At 48.8% G+C, this 16,997-nt stretch overlaps 1 protein-coding gene and 1 long non-coding RNA gene across 2 annotated transcripts; both read right to left on the bottom strand.

Moving 5' to 3' along the window:
* Positions 1-8,675: 8,675 nt before the first annotated feature.
* LOC112269508 lies at positions 8,676-12,077 on the bottom strand. Its single transcript, XR_002961366.1, has 2 exons — positions 10,036-12,077; positions 8,676-9,702 (listed from the first exon to the last, which is right to left on the bottom strand). It is a non-coding gene; the product is annotated as an uncharacterized LOC112269508 (long non-coding RNA).
* Positions 12,078-12,398: 321 nt separating this feature from the next.
* LOC100834374 (cytochrome P450 99A2-like) lies at positions 12,399-14,829 on the bottom strand. The gene is given in 4 exon segments (XM_024456360.1): positions 12,399-13,547; positions 13,549-13,884; positions 14,147-14,529; positions 14,531-14,829. Coding segments are annotated over 4 exon segments (1,245 nt in total). The 5' UTR covers positions 14,760-14,829; the 3' UTR covers positions 12,399-13,250.
* Between the last annotated feature and the right edge of the window lie 2,168 nt (positions 14,830-16,997).

Genomic DNA, 16,997 nt, shown 5'->3' with positions numbered 1-16,997 from the left:
CCCCTCCACTTCCGTAAGCTGCGCAAGATTGATTTTCAACCTCTCATTGATAAGTTTAGGGGTCACCTTGGGTGTTGGAAGGGCAAGAACCTCTCCTGCGCCGGCCGAGTCACTCTCGCCAAGTCCGTCCTCACCTCCACGGCCACGTACCAGCTCACCGTGCTTAACCTTCCTAAATGGGTTAGGGCCACACTCGACAAGATCACCAGGGGTTTCATTTGGAAAGGCGAGGACAACGACACTGCGGGCGGCGGCCATGCGCTCGTCAACTGGAAGACGGTTTGCAGGCCAAAGGACCTTGGTGGCCTGGGAATGGCTGACCTTGAGCGGTTTGGAAGAGCTCTTAGGCTTCGCTGGCCTTGGCTCAGGTGGACGGAGACAGATAGGCCTTGGGTTGGCTCTTGTCTTCCTTGCGACAACTCCGACATGGCCCTCTTTCGTGCTTCGACCCGCTTCTCTATCGGGGACGGTAAAACGGCTCTGTTCTGGCATGACAATTGGAGCGGTGGGGGGCCCTTGTGTTATCGCGCCCCGGAGCTTTTCAAGATCGTGTCCAGGAGGAACAGGACTGTTCACAAGGAGCTTCTCTAGGACAACTGGATTCATGCAATCAGTCGGCTTTCGACCGTTGCCTAGCTTCAAGAGTTTGTTGACCTGGCTTCAATGCTCAGCGACATCACTCTGGATCCTCAACGCGTTGACTCCATCACTTGGAATTGGACCTCTGACGGTATCTACTCTTGTCGATCCGCTTACCTTGCCCAGTTCATTGGCTCCCACTCGAAGTTCTCTGATTCTAAGATTTGGAGTGCTCATGTTGAGCCTAAGTGTAAGATCTTCTCCTGGCTCCTTCTCCAGAACCGTATCCTCACCGTCGACAGGCTTGCTATTCGTGGATGGCCCCACGATCCGATCTGCCAGCTCTGCTTAGGGGCGCCCGAAAACTCTACCCACCCATGCAAGGACTGTCAATTCACAAGGAGTGTTTGGCGTCTTGTGGCCGATTGGACTGGGGAGTTCGCGGCCCCGGCTGATGGGTTCGGTTCCATCGATGGCTGGTGGGAGGCCTCGCTCCAGCATGCGGGCAAGGTTCCGAGAAAAAGACGAAGCGGCCATCTCATGTACGTCTGGTGAAATGTTTGGAAGAAACGGAACCGACGAATCTTCAACCATACGCGCCTTACTTACGTTGAGGTCACCCATCTTGCGGTTGAAGAGATTAACTAGCGGAACTTGGCCTTCGGTTTGCCTACCGCTGGCTTTGCCATTAAACCGGATTAGAATTTGTTCTTTTGATTGTGTGTTTGGCATGTTACGCTCTTAAAACATTGCCCCTTTAAATATTCATCTATTTCTTCTTAACCTGCCCGTTCCTAAAAAAAAAAAAACTTAACCGAATGAGAAAGAGTGACGTCTCGATCCAAAGGTAAGTATTTCCGTGTTTTCTTGTACACTGTAGAGTATACGTGCATATACTATACTACTTGCAACTTTAAATTGCATGTGGTTTCTTAAAAAAAAATTGCATGTGGCTGGGCGCCAGGCCCACGTTTAGGTACGTCTCAAATTATGTATCCACGAAAAGGCGCATCAAACATTGACCCTCCTGGAAATCAATTTGGATGTCGGTCTCCGTTCAATTAATTTTTTTGGACTTTACTAAATACTCCATCCTTTTTAGTTAATTAGGGTGCAAATAGCGCGTAGGCGCGATGGCATAAAGCAGGCTCCAGTTCCTGCAGAGTCAACTGGCCTTTCGACGTCAACTGTTCTGTCTCTATGTCAGCCCACATCTTCTTTTTTTGTGAACACTGCGCAGAACAGCGGGACGCGCTGGACATTGACCGTGGGAAACGAGAAAAAAGCTTAGGAAAAATCATAAAATATTCGTGATTGTTGTTCTTAAACCAAATCAGACCTATGACATATAAACTAAACTAAAAACTATATGTAGAGTTGTTGCTAAACAATCATATGATTGTGTTCTTTACCATGCCAAAACTTCATAACACGTGTAATGGTTGAAAAATCGATAGCCTAATGAAAAGAAATTACCATGTCAAAAAAGAAACAAGTTAAGTTGCAACTACAATATGACATGAGTTAAGTTTTTTTTTTTGAGCGAACGACATGAGTTAAGTTGCGGCCGTCCTTCGGGAGCCCAGCCCACGTCTGGCAGCATGTTCGGCAGCGGCACCCCGGGCTTGAATCCGAGCCCAATCCCCGGCCCGCCGCAGTTCGGCACGACACGCCAGGGACGTCCCTGTCGAGCCCGATCGTGGTGGTGCCGAGCCCGCCCGATGACCAGTCCGGTCCGGGATCGGGGTCTGGAGGGTTCATGCCGCCGATCATCTACCCGCCGCCGCTGGCCCCGCTGACGGCGCTGGCGGCGCAGTCCTTGTGGTGCGTGGCGAAGCCGACGGTGCCGCCCGATCCTCCAGGAGGCCAGGACTACGCATGCCGGTCGGGGGCCGAGTGCCGGCCCATCCAGCCCCCGACCGTGCTCGCCCACGCCTCCTTCGCCTTCAACAGCTACTGGCAGATGACGCGCGCCGCCGGCGGCATGCACCTGCGACTTCGGCGGCAAAGCCACCATCGTCACCAGCGACCCAAGTAATTAATATAAAGCAACTTAACCTCAAACGCCCAGTCACCTCCATGCATGCATTTGTTTTTGTTTCATTCCTCCATGCTTGGATTGTTCCTCATGATCCTCGATTGATTTCTGTTTCGATTTCTTATGGCATCTACTGCAATGATCTCTGCAGGCTATGACAGGTGCGCGTTCACCCTTGCATGAGGGCATATTTTTTCCGAGAAAACACAAAGCTTGCGTCTCGATGCATTAATGAAAAGAATGTATTTACAAGCCAAGCAGGCCAACACAACCGAGCACTCAAAACAAGAACACGACCAACAATCGCTAGACTAACATTACATCCAACGCCACCAAACAACCTCAGGCCTAAATGCCAAATACACAAAAATACAAGATAGCGAAAGGCGCTGCGGCCTGCCGACCTTGGAGAACTCGAAGACAAGCCCGTGAGGCATCTCATCAACTGCAGAAGCCTCGGCCCGCCGATCACCACGCTCGTCCCGAACATTGCGCCACCATATCGCACCGCTTCCCTGTTGGTCACAACAAATACCCAGCTTCGTCGGTCGACACCCGTCGAGTGCACCGACGCGACCAAGATGCAGCAGGACGGGATCCCCAGCTAACCACTATCCTTGTCATCCAAGGTGGTGCACTTGCACGATGTCGGTGTGCCCAAAACCTGCTCACTAAAACAAGGCGTGTGCCACCGGAACACACTCCAGCCAACGGTTATCCTCCAAGAACAACGTCACCAACGTCGCCGTCGTCCGATCTGGCAAGCCAAATCTGCGTTTTCACTCGAAGGATTGGACCACAGGGCATGGAGGTTAGCCGGGGCTCCTCGACGACGCCACCAAGGAGGAAACGACGCTCCAGAACGTCGCCGTCGTCGGCACTGACAGAGGTCAGGCAAGGCTTTCACCCGGAGCACCACGAGCAAAACAAATGTAACAAAAGCAACGCAAAGGAACAACGGCAAAGTCTAAACAACGCCGACAACCGCACTAGTGCAAGAACCTGGATGGCCAACCGTCCCGCCTTCAGAGGCCACCACACGCCGCGCAACTTGGCGTACGCATCGGCCATAATACCATCCCCGGAAGGCGTTGGCACATGGCCCAAACGGCCTGTGCACAGACTAACCTAGACCCTCAGTCTATAGTTAGGAGGCAGTGCACACGACAACACCCCGAGCTAAAGCCTGACGAAGCGCCCGCTGCAAGCCCCGAGGTACTGCCGGATGGCGCAAAGGCGCACGTCGCACAACCTGCGACGCGGCACCGGCGACAACCACATCAAGCCACGCACCAATGCCCGCCACCCTTCGGGCACCGGCCAACCACGTGTGATCAGCGAAAGCCGGCCAACACGCACCAAGCATGCCTCTTGAGCCATCTCCCGAACCACCCGCAACCTCCAACCACACCCTCGCAAGCGCGGCCTGCCGCCCAGCTACCAAGGACAACACAGCACCAACCGCAGCCACCACACCAGCGCCGCCGACCTGTCGGAGAGCCGCAGCACCCTGCCGCGCTAGGCGCACTGTCGAACCGACAACGTAGCACCAGCCACCAGCAGCAGCGGCTCTCGCAGGATCGAGTAGCATTAGCGAGCAGACTGCAGGCCCAACCGGCGCATCACAAGCAGCAGCACCGTGCGCCTGCGCCTCCGCGGGTCACTGCCGCTGGAATCGGACCTGCAGCCGCGTGAATCACCGCGCGCCTGCCACTGCCGCCTGAAACGGGCCACCGCGTGAGGCACCGCGTGTTAGCACCACCGCAAGCCAGATCTCCACGTTGGAATCGGGCCGCCACGCGTCTGGCCTTCGTCGCCGGACATCTGCCGCCACGCGCAAGAGGGTAGGGAGGGAAGAGGACGATGGGGTGAGAGGAGGAGATGGAAGGGCCAGCCGGCTTGCGGCGGCGGCAGGGAGAGAAGAGGTGGAGAAAGGGTGGTTGGGATGGCGGTGGGGGTATCGCCCCGTGAGTCGCATGAGCGGCTCGCGGGGCGCTAGGGTTTGGGGGTCCCAAGGTTATGAGGGCATATTATTACGCAGAGAATGCAGATGGATCGATGAGCGGATATTTTTTCGAACATGTTGTTAAGAATTATTCTATGTTCCATTTGTTTCTAGGCCACACATAAATGCAGATTTTGTAAGTAGCTGATTAAGTGATTAGTGTTGTTTTGATTATGGTAAGCTAGACTGATACTGTGCAAAGTGATCCCTTCTCTTTTCGCTATTATGTACTCTCTCCGTCTCATATTAAGTCTCATATTAAGTGACTTCTATTACATGTATCTACACGCTTTTTAGACATAGATAAATTCATATTTAGACAAATTTGAGTCATTAAATGGGACGGAGGGAGTAATACACTAGGCGCTAACTTCATGTTCACGCTAACCTCAGGAATCTCTGTTAGTTATTAATTGAGCAGTAGGAAAGCTGGATTCTGTCTGATCAAGCTTGACTGCTTTCAGCACAGAGCAGATTGAGAAAGGGAAGAATATCTGGAGATAATCAGGAGTATTTCACATCAGCCCCAGTTGCAGTATCGAAATTCTTCTGCTTGCCGCTGAGTCTGCTACATATAAATACGAAAAGAAGACCCACAAGAAATCTTTTATTTTGAAGCAAGAACTCTTTTTTTTTTCTGATAAAACAGCTGAGCTTGGATATTTGGAGAGGGTCTGGATGCTAATTTGAGTTAAAGTTTAAATGGCTCGACGGAACTGCATTTCATTGCAAGTGCTAAATCCATTGTATAAATGTTCTCTGCGCTAGCGGAAAATACTGTAATAAGAGTATTCCTTTGAGATTTCTACAATGGTTCCCTTCCTAAAAAACACACACAATTTCCTAAGCGTTGCAAAAACCATGTCTCAAACTCAGGGTGGACAGGGTCGCCGCCATGCTCGGGAGGGACAGGATCGCTGCCACGCTCGGGAGGCAAAGGGGCGCCGACTCGCTTGGGAGGGAGCCGCGTCGTAGGATTTTTTTTTTCCTCTCGTGCACTACAAACCGTACGGCTTCGTGGGCTGCAAGCCGGCCCCGTTAACCAGACGTCTTCGGTTTTCTTTTTTCTGGCGGAGCAGCAGCCCAGCTAGTGGTACGAGTCCCGGGCACGAGCAGCGGCAAGGATTTGCCTGAGAGATTGATTGGACGACCAAATTTGGTGCGGGGGGAGAGAGGCCTGAGAGGGCTAGGGAGACTGGTATGTTTTGTTGTCTCTAATGGGTGATAGCGCTCTCGGGGAGCCAAATCACATCATTCTAGAAACAAGTCGGCAGATATGGCCGAGTTGTAAGTTTTATACTAGTTCGGTCTTATCGTTTCGCAATTCACAGTCCGCGTGCTGATATGGTGGTGTGAATCGTATCATATTTTCTAGCTAAATGCACGTGCGTTCCTGTGAGATTTACGAAAATTTGTGTAAGTGCATAAATGTGTTTTTGTCTTTATATTTCTGATTTTTTGCTGAATGATGATTATTTCAAAACACACATCAATCCCAACAATGTTAGGTCAGTTAGAGCATCTCCAGCCACGTCCCCTAAAGGCCCCCCAAACGGGTTATGGGGCCGTCGGCGTCAAAATACTGACCTAGTCCCCCCTCCCCCCCCACCCACACCCAAAAAAACAAAAAAGTAGCCGGCCTGACGCATCAATTTAGCCGGCGCAACCAATCAACTCCCTTCTCACAGGAGGGCTAGCAGGGACGCTGGCTGAAGCTGAAAAGCAGCACGAGCCACCATTATCAGTGAGACAAACTAAATTTGGGAAACGATGTTTGGGGTGCGGCTGGGTGTCGGTTCCACCCAAACAAATTGTTGCGCCGGCGCCTCCCCATATGGCCATGCGCCGGATGAAATGGGGGACAAGTGAAGATGCTCTTGCGTTGCATTTCTAACACTCTGTACATCCACCATATCGAATGCGTGAATAATTACGTTGATATTTTAGCAATTTATGGATTAGTCCCAACAAAGTGAACGGACAACCATCAAATCAGATTTCTGTGTGTGTGCGTGTGCGTGTGCGCGCGCGCGTGTGTGAGAGAGAGATGTGTCGTGTATGAAGCTTGCTGTGACATCTTGAAGTGTTGTCCGCTAGTTTGCATGAAAGACAAGTCTGCCTTTGCTAAAAAATGAGATAGAGATGGCATGCCAACTATGTTACTCTAAGCACCTTACCTGGATTATATTTATACAGGAACTAAACTATGTTGCGGGTTGTGCTGTCCTAGTCAATGTGGTGCCCAACGAATCAAGTCCACCGGCAAAAATGAATAATATAGACACGGATGTACGTTCTGTCCAACATAACTACATTATCTTCTCCCTATCTTTTCTCTTGGCAAACAGAGACTTGTCCTTCGTCCAAACTAGCGGAAAATGGTTCGTCCCAACAAGCGCTATAGACGACAACATTCAGCTCCGAAGCATCTCCCAACATTCAGCTCCGAGGCATCTCCCAACTTGTAGGATCAAACAAATCCAATATGAAAATATAATTAATACTAATAGTCTCAGTGATACTAGTTTGGTGTTGGATATGTTCGTATTTCTCCTACAAAGATGATCAAAGTTGGTAAAGTTTGACTTACAACAACTTCAAACATACAGGTATTAATTTAGAACCAAAGGGAAAGCATCTAGTAATATAATGTACTCCCTCCGTTCCATACGCGCCTAGATGAATGTGTATCAAGATAAAGTTGGAACACTTAATATGAGACAGCCACTAAGGTCTGAGGTAGTACCATATTATCTTCAATGAGGTTATGAGGGGTTGCTGGTTGTTGGATGAGCCCGGGGGAGTTCCGGCGGTTGATGCCTCCAAGGCTTTACAGACATTTATCTCAGCCTGATCAACCAGGCAACACCATGCCAACCTTCCGAAGGAGCGGCCCCGAGGACAGACAGGAATCGGAGTCGAATCGGACAACCAGAAATTCCAACAACGACATAGGACGGCTGACGTGTTTGATAATTGATACTCTTCCGTCCAACAAAGGATGTCTCAAGTCTCAACTTTGATTAAATTTGAATGTATCTATACACTAAGTCATGTCTAGATACATTCAAATTTTTGAAAAACTTGAGACATCCTTTGTTGGACGGAGGGAGTATATATGATTGGATTGCTCACAAGTGGCTCCCTTTTGTTATCCTTAATTTCATAGATGCAATATCTTTCCCTCCCATTAGTTGTGGATACGATGCAGAACTGTTACTCCCTCCGTCCAACAATAGGGGACATATTAGGGTTCGGTTAACCAAGCCTTTGACCATAAATTACTTCATGAATATGTGACTAATGTGATCAAAATCATAACCATAAGCAAATATCCTTGAGTAGCAATATAATGCATATGAATCTATGTCATATAATTATATATTACAATATAGTAATTTGTGGTCAAAGCATTGGTCAAAAGAAAGCTAATACGTGGGGGAGCAGGAGCGGCACCGGTGGATGCAGCCTCAGGGTCTCCTTGATCAGGGTCCTCGTGTAGGGTAGCTCTCCTAGGAGCCCCTCGTGGTCCTCTGGGCTCTTATCATCCAGTGTTGTTCGCACCTCTGCTTGGGCCTTCGCCATCACCTTCGGGTTTTTTATAAGCTCTATCATGGCCCACTCGGCAGCGGATGATGTCGTATTTGTCCCCGCGGTGAACAAATCCTTAACGAAAGTTGATGTGAACAGGAATCAGAAAAAAGAAATACAGAGTACATAAGATTCAGTACTAAAAGGGGGGCAAGTTTTCTACACCCTTTAATCCGCATAAGTAGCAGAAATACGGATCGGGAGGGGGGCGGGGGGGGGGGGGGGCGGACTTTAATCCGCATAAGCAGCAGCAATACTTACTAATCTGTTCATTAAAAATCACTTTAAAATACGTGGAGACTCTAATTTCTCCCTCTTAATCCCAACTCGCCCCCCTAAAGTCAAATCTCTGCTTCTGCTCCGTTGTTCCGCTCCGTTGAGAAGAAGGCGCTCCGCGGGAGGTTATGTCTCCACCCAGAAAAATCCCCAGCAGAAGCACATTACGGGGTGGGGCGGCTCCGCCGGCCTCCACAGCCTCCATACGAAGACCAAGAAGCAAATGCTACAAAAGCATAGGACGATGAGGACGAGGCAGGCGGCCTCCCATCCTCCGATTCCTCGGGGGGTGGTGCTTTGGTTGTACGGCTCGCTGCACGGGGCAGGTGGCGAAGAGGACGACGACATATCCGCGGTCTGAGTTCATTGTAGCTCGGATCGAGCAGAGAACCTGCTTTGTAGACTAATTTTTTTCCTTATCGAGAAGAACAAGGGAAAACGCGCGGGGGGCGAACAATGCCGTAATTAGTGGTGGCGGGCCTCGCCCTCCCGTTGATCAAAAGCCCGTGGGCACACTACTCTCTCGCTCTCTCGGATATGAATCGTGCCTTGCCGTGGCAGCAAAAGCTGCTTCATGCATGTTCAGAATTCAGAAAAACAAAAACACAAACGGAGCAAGAGCTACCGCTGGCTGCTATATATAGGCTACTCTAATGTGAAAACAAGGAAATAAGCGGAGCCTAAAGGCAGCTTTAATGTGAACAGAAGACCTTGACCCGGACCAATCGCAACTACTCCCTCCGTGTCATAAAGATTAGAACTAGAGATGTATTTTACTGCCGGAAAAAATGTATTTTACATGTTTGCGATACGGTGAAATGAACTCTTTGACAGCCTGTCTTACACTTTTGTTTCTTTTGAGACCCTATCTATTATTTCATTAAGAGAGGAAATCACCAAGTCAACTTTTCATGCATTGAAAACTATTATTGTTTGTGGCTGCATAATTCTTGGGGTAAGTTGATCCAAACAAGCTACTCCCTCCATTTCAGTTTACCAGGCGTTCTCTCTTTTTCCCAATTTCCAGTATACGGGGATGATTTTCCTTCACACGAGTACCAAGCCAGCAAAACTCATCGTACGAAGCAAGCAGTTACTCCCCACGGGAACAGAAAAGCCAGGAGATTAATTAACTAACTCACGCATGCGCGGCCCCTCGCCTATTCTTCATGCGCGCGGCCTCCCTGCCTCCTCCTTCTGCACGCACCTCCTCCTAACTCCAGCCAAATAAACTCATGAGTATTTTCTGCAATCAATAAGAGTACTGAAAACAGAAACTATCAATTCTGTATAAGAGTACTTTAAACAGAAACTATCAATCTTAAACTAAAATGGTGAAATATTCAACCATCTGTACAAGAGCAATATTCATGCCCTGACAATATCTTAACCTTCAAATAAACATACCAGCATTTCATGCTAGCTACTCGATGAACTCAAATACTCCAAACTACTCAATCTACTGCTATGCTGGTCATTTTAATCGACTCAATCTAGCACTACAGTAATTCTCTGGTACAAAGTGATGTTCGAAAGTGTAACTTACTTAGATCGATACTACCGTTCATGTTGCCGGTGTCGTCTTCTCCATCTGAAGACGACAAACCATGCCCGATGTGTCCTGAGCCGTCATCAGTCGAAGGCGAAGATCCGTAGCCACGTCCTGCCGACGGCGGAGCTCCTCGTCCGCGTCCAGGCGATGGCGGAGCCCCTCGTCCGCGTCCAGCAGACGGCGCAGCCCCTCGGCCGCGTCCAGGCGATGCCGAATCAGCTTGGCCGCGTCCCGCCGACGCCGAAGAACCGTCGCCGCGCCCGCCACCGTGCACAGTGTTGCGACTCGTGACCCGTCCACGTCCGAGATGCCGGAGTTGATCCAGCGGCATATTGGTGATGCCGGCTGCACTGATCATGGCGTGCCCGCGGCCGGCTAAACCGAGATGACGACGTTGCAATAAGCTTTGTCCAGCGGCTCCATCTTCATGGCTGGAGTGCCCTCGTACCTCATCATGGAAGGGGGCTTCATCTTGCTCATCTGGTGGAATGTTTAAGTCGAATGGAAGAACCATTGCGCAAACTTGGAAACTTGGAAGAAGCAGGAAAGGAATGAGTGCGGAAGAGAGCAAGGAGGAGCCGGATTTGTAGGCGAAAATTTTGGTTTCAAATTTGGAGAAGACATGGCGGGAGTATTTCGTTGTTTCCATCCAAAACTGACGTCCGAATAGGATAGAATCTGGCCACGATCGATCCAACCGCGAAAACATATCTACGGCCCGATTACTTGCATGGCCGAAAAGATTGCCGCAGATCACAGAATTGCCACGAATCGCTGTTTTTATTATGGAAAACTCAAGCGTTGCATAAGCAAATATCCTTGACTAGGAATATAATGGATATGAATTTATGTCATATAATCTTCTAATATCTAATTAAAGTAGCAGAAATTTTACGGTGTGGATTGTTTCAAAGTTATATAAATCAAACCCATAGAATCCGGATTTGTCACGACATAAACCAATCTCGATATTGCATACAAAATCAATCTCGATATGTAAACCAATTCGGAATAACAAAGAACAATTGGTACTGTATAACCAAACCAATTCGGTATAATCAATCTCATCCAATCCCGGTGATCCAGCCCGTCCTCCCCCCTTGCCACGGCGACGGAAGCGACCAGCGTCACTAGCTGCGAGTTAATCACGTTCCCGAGCGAGAGTGACAGGAATTAGAACGCCGTTGAGCTGTTTTGACGTGCCGTTCATCGTCTCCGGCGACTGGTCGTAAGACAAAAACTGCAGCTGAACCACAGCCACGAGAGCGAGACGCGTCCGAGAACGCCCTCTCGACATACTGCGGCACCAGCCACGCGCCCAAGCGATGCCCATGGGCCATGGTTGTAGAATCCCCTTCCCCGTCCATCCGCAGACTGCGGGGCGCGGCGCCGGCCCGCCACCGCCGCCATGGCGTGGCCGAGCCCCATGAGCTGCAGCGGTGTGAACGGCGAGGCTGGCGCGACGACGGCCACGACAAGCCCTGTCTCAACGGAGGTAAGCGACGCGGCCGGGATCATCTTGGTGCCCTGCTGCACGAACATGGCTTGCGCCTGCGTGTTGGCGACGAAGTAGACAGCGGACGTAATGCAATCTGAAGTAAACCAACCACGGTACATATATAGATCCTTCCGTAGGAAATTGGATCATTGTAATGTACTGCTACTGAACGCAACACGAACTAAGCAACAAGCCAATGATCAACTTACAGGAGGTAGACACGTAGCATCACAAGCCTTAATTACTTCATACGGAGGGGTAAGCGCCAGGCCAAATATTTTCCTCCTTCTCTGTAAACATAAGTCAAACTTAAGCTCTTCCCAAAGAAAAATCAGAGGCCAGAGCTAATTATAGATGCTCCGACGTGCCTGAGCAGCTATGACGGAGGAGGCAAGATTGAAGCAGCCATATATCGTTTTACATGACGAGCCGAGTAGTCGTCATATCTGTGGCGGAACATTGGATTATGGTAGCAGAGATGATCGAGGCATAAAACAGGAAACGCCTTGCTACAATGATGGAGACTACATAAAACTCTCTCAGTAAAACATGTAATGAGTACTAAACTACAATATATTGTGTTATGAATTTAAGCTCATATAAGCATTCATAACATTCAATCTTATCATTTCGAAGATATATATCAACAAAAACAAGTAAAGAATTATATATTTTGATAGGTAAAAATATAAAGAAACAAACTTTTCAAAAAAAACCGATGAACAGTTCTAAATACAATAGGTCTAAATTGAATAAAGAATGAATTCCTTAGAGAATGAAAACATAGAACATTACATGCGCAATATGCGCGGGTCACCCCACTAGTTATATGTTAATACAATAATTTGTGATCAAAGTATTGGTCAAAAGAAAACTAATACCCCTTCTATTGTTGGAGTGAGGTAGTACAAAGTTAACAACTTTTTTTCCAATCAAGAGACACTAAGTTACTCCCTCTGTGATGAAAAGATTGGCATAGCCTCATTCAGAAGACAAATTTACAATTAAGTCCTACAGTTTTTGGAATATCACAATTACACTTGCAATCTCCAATTACACGCATCCACAATCCCAAATCCCAAATCCCAAATCCCAGATCAAATCCCAAATCTGTGGCCGGATCCGCCTGCGGAAGGGAACATAAACCACAGACCGGAGGCGCCCGCCGCAGTGGGATGCGGAGGCCATGGCGCGGTGGAACAGCATGGCGATTTCTTGGTGACGTTGATCGGCCGGCGATGGGGTGCGAAGACCATGGCGTGGCGAGGAGGTGGTAGAGCGATGTAGCCAAGGCCATGGCGCGGTGGCCTTGCCGCCCCCGGATTCGGCCTCACCGTCTCCAGATCCCGCGCCGCCGCCGGATCCGGCCCTCTTGGAGGTGGAGACGGAGGAGACGAAAGGGAGGTTGAGGGCAGGGGCCGGAGTTGCCTGGGAGAGAGAGGGAGCGGAGGAGACGAGAGAGAGGTGGAGGAGACGAAGGGGTTGCTGCCTTGCTGGTACGGAGGATTTTCCGGAAATGGAGGGTGGGATGATGCAAACAAAAGGTGGGGGTGTTTTTGCAAAATAACCGGCTGTGCCAATCTTTTCGGCACGGAGGGAGTAACAAACAAAAACAAAAATGCACTTGGACTAAAACCTTTTGATTTGTCCATTACATGACACTCATAAAACAAAACTTAACCGCCAACAACAACAATTACATGCACATCAATCAACTTTGAATTTCCATCGGAACCTTATACGGCGACGCTACTAGGCACAACTGGTTCTTTCTCCTGGCCGTCGCACCAACGATCATGTCCATGTCAAGATCATCGGGCCGAATCCCCGCTAGGAGGCTCCAGTCGAAGTAGTTGAGGAGCTGTGCCACGATGAGCTCCAACCCGGCCAGCCCAAAATTCATGCCGGGGCACATCCTCCGCCCGCTCCCGAACGGCAGGTACTCGAACTGTGTGCCGTTGTAGTCTGCCGTGCTATCCTTGAACCTCTCAGGCCTGAACTCCTCTGCCATCAAGCCAATACTCAGGACTCCTCCCTATAGCCCAAGCGTTGACCATGACCCTGGAGCCCTCCGCGACCTCCAACCCGGCAACATCGCAGGTCTCCCTGCAGATGCGGGGGAGCAGGAGCGGCACCGGTGGATGCAGCCTCAGGGTCTCCTTGATCACCATCCTCGTGTAGGTTAGCTCGCCTAAGAGCCCGTCGTGGTTTTCTGGGCTCTTGTTATCCAGTGTTGTTTGCACCTCTGCTTGGGCCTTCTCCATCACCTTCGGGTTTTTTATAAGCTCTGTCATGGCCCACTCGGCAGCGGATGATGTCGTATCCGTCCCTGCAGTGAACAAATCCTTACCGAAGTTGACGTGAACAGGAATAAGAAGAAAAAATACATAAGATTCAGTGTAATATAGAGACACATAATATTTGAGTAAATGAGTATGCGTTATGTGAAACTCGCTTTTATTTTTCTGACTAATTAATTATGTGAAGTCGTTGTCTAACTAATAAACGAACGGCAGCAGTACGACTGTCTTTTTCTTAAAAAAAGTTATTTGACAGTAGGCTCTGCTTATGTGATTCTTGGTAAAAACATTTTGGGGTTCCACTTACTAGTATGATTGCCTTGATGTTTGTCATGCCGATGGGGAACTCAAGCTCCCCCTCGTCCTTGATTCTAAGCATAACGCTCAGAAGGTCATCCTCTCGAGCTCCGGTCGCCGTCTTCTTCTCTTCTCGCCGCTTCTCGCACTTTGATATGATCTCGTCAAAGACGGCATCGAGCTGCCGGTGCGCTCGCCGGAACCGGTGTTTCAGACCAGTGAGGTTGTCTATGAACCACAGGGACGGGAAGAGGTCCCCGACGCAGAATCCCCCGCTGAACTCGAGCGCCACCGCGACGGCGGACAGGAACTGCTCTTGGAGCTCGGCGTCACACTCATCGCCGAAGGTTGCCTTCCCGGTGATCCCGTTGGCGCACGACACGAGTAGCCTGGCCAAGACGCAGGTACATCACGGGGCCGTGCTTCTTGGCCAGGTCCCGGAGGGCGACCTGGGGATGCGGCGTCAGGAGGTGGTGGAGGCTTCCGATGAACGGGAGGCACCTTGGTCCAGGAGGCCGCCTTCTCTTGGAGTAAGTTGATGCCGATTTGCGGCTAAGCAAGGACACGAGAATTCTCAGTGAGATAAGAGAGAGGAAGACGATAGGGGCTGTGGTTAGCTCCATGGGGATAGCTTGGGCTGGGATGAACAGCAAGCAGGAATGGCCCTTTATATATAGTTTCTAGGCCTTGCAACGTCCATGACGCAGTGGTACCCAGGGGAGGCTCTACCGAAAAATGTATGCAGCTAGAGTCAACGCGCTTTTGGAGAGGCTTCGGCAAAGCCACTGATATGCCGTGGGCGGTCAAAAAAGCCTCCGGCAATTGCTCTCATCGGCCTTCGGCAAAGAGTGTCGAAGCCCCACGGCAAAAAGAGGCTGCACGTGGGCTCGCCGCAAAAATCGGTGGTTTCCCTCCGGCAAAAAAGCATACACTTTGTTTTCCGTGTGCCCGCCTATTCAAAACTAATTGCCGCGTGCCGGGAATTAAAAAAAATACGATGTAATTTCCGGTGCGCGGCTGGCTTTGGCCTTTCGTATTTCGCGGCCCGAAGCTCACGCGAAAAGGATCTAGGATCTGAAGCTGGATGCGTGGATCTAAAGAATGACCACACTATTTGGCATGAAAATGCCGAAGAGGAGCTTGGGGGGGGGGGGGGGGGTCGGGGGTCAAGGCCCTTCGTCATTCTCGAAAAGAAATAAGAAGTGGTTGATGTAATTTACAATGCTAATGTAGTGCTTACTCCATTCCTAAATGTAAGAAGTTCAAACTTTTTTTCAAATTCTAAATCAAAAAATAAAATTTGATCAAGTTTATAGAAAATCTACAAACATCTACGACTTTATATTGTTTTATTAAACCTATCATGATATATATATATATATATATTCATAGTATATATACTTATTTAATATTCTACATGTAAGGGTGCTAAATGAAATGTTCCGTCCACTAGTGGTTGATGTAATTTATATGTAATGTAGCAACCTTAAGAAATATCTATCACCCCGTTTGGACATGGACGTGGCCATTTATGCGCGCTCGATTCCGAGCTCCCGCCCTCAGTTTTGGCTGAAATTGGCTCATCTCATGCGCTACATTTTTGTTTGCCGATCTCTCAAAAATAAGAATTTTTTTTGGTTTACCTTATCCGGTTTTTAAGGACTGTCCTATTACATGGAAAAAAAAAGCAAAGAGAGAAAAGCATCTTAGGGCAGGTAGGATTGTCGATAAGACCGTCTTATCTTACGTGTTCTAAGTTATTTAGAAAAAAAAACATGTTGTACAATAAGTTATCTCTTCATGTCATATCTTATACCAGTGTTTAGATGAATAAAATTAAGTAAATAGTAAGTGCTAAGGAAGGGTGAATCTAGAAAAATGGGAATTTGCCTTATCTTTTTTGTCCTTATGAAGCATAAGAGGCCATCTCTTAATTAAATTTTTTTTATGTTTAATGTTTATGTTTTTTTTTGTTTTTTTATGTCAGATTTTATCGTACGGATCGATAAGAAAAGGCGGACGTATTGGCAGTGGCACGTTCAGTCCGCTCCTTTTTTGTTTTACCTTATCCGTTTTTAGGAACTTTTTTTTACGGCATGCTACTGTTCTCTTCCCTCTCCGCTTCTTTTTCGCCACCATCTGCGAGCGGCGGCGGAAGAAGGCGACCAGCAGCAGGGAGCGACAAGCCGGCTGAGAATCCTTAGCAACAACGGCAAGGTAAGCTCCGTGCCTCACCCTTCTCTATTTTGTCTCGATGGGTAAGCCTCTCCCTCTGCACCGCCCACCATTCCCCTTCTCTCTGGTGCCCTCTGCTATGGCGCTCCTCCTTTGTCTTCTCCCATGGCGCCCCCTCCCTCTCTCCCTCCCATGGATTCACCTCCCCATCTATCCCATGGTGGCCCTCCCTCTTACCCTCAAATCCTAGAACACAAATAAGGTCCAAAAACCTGATTTTTTTTTTCTCTGATTATGCAGGCAAACTCGAATTTTGAGCAGCTGACTGCAGCATCCGAATCAAGAGAAGGTATGTACGAACTCCCGAAAGTTTTTTTTTCTCTGTTTGTGTCCAGAAACAACCGAGTGTTACATGTTTAATTAAGCAGTAGGAAAGCCGCACTCTGTCTGATCAAGCTTGAATGCTTTCAGCACAGAACAAACTGAGAAATCCGCAGATTTTATAAATGATAATTAGGATTGCAGAAGGAAATAAATACAGCAAACAGCCCAGAACAAGATGTGGCAGTGCTGGTCGACTGTTAACTGATCACAGAGCAAGCAAGACGCGCAGACAGATGCAGCTCTAATCTTAGAGCAATAGAGCATATATTGCATTAAGATATAAAAATGCACCACCAACAAGT

The sequence above is a fragment of the Brachypodium distachyon genome, chromosome 5 (genome assembly GCF_000005505.3).
Source record: "Brachypodium distachyon strain Bd21 chromosome 5, Brachypodium_distachyon_v3.0, whole genome shotgun sequence".
Classification (NCBI taxonomy): domain Eukaryota; kingdom Viridiplantae; phylum Streptophyta; class Magnoliopsida; order Poales; family Poaceae; genus Brachypodium; species Brachypodium distachyon.
Note: the sequence above shows the minus strand (reverse complement) of the source record. Positions and strands in the feature narration are given on the sequence as shown.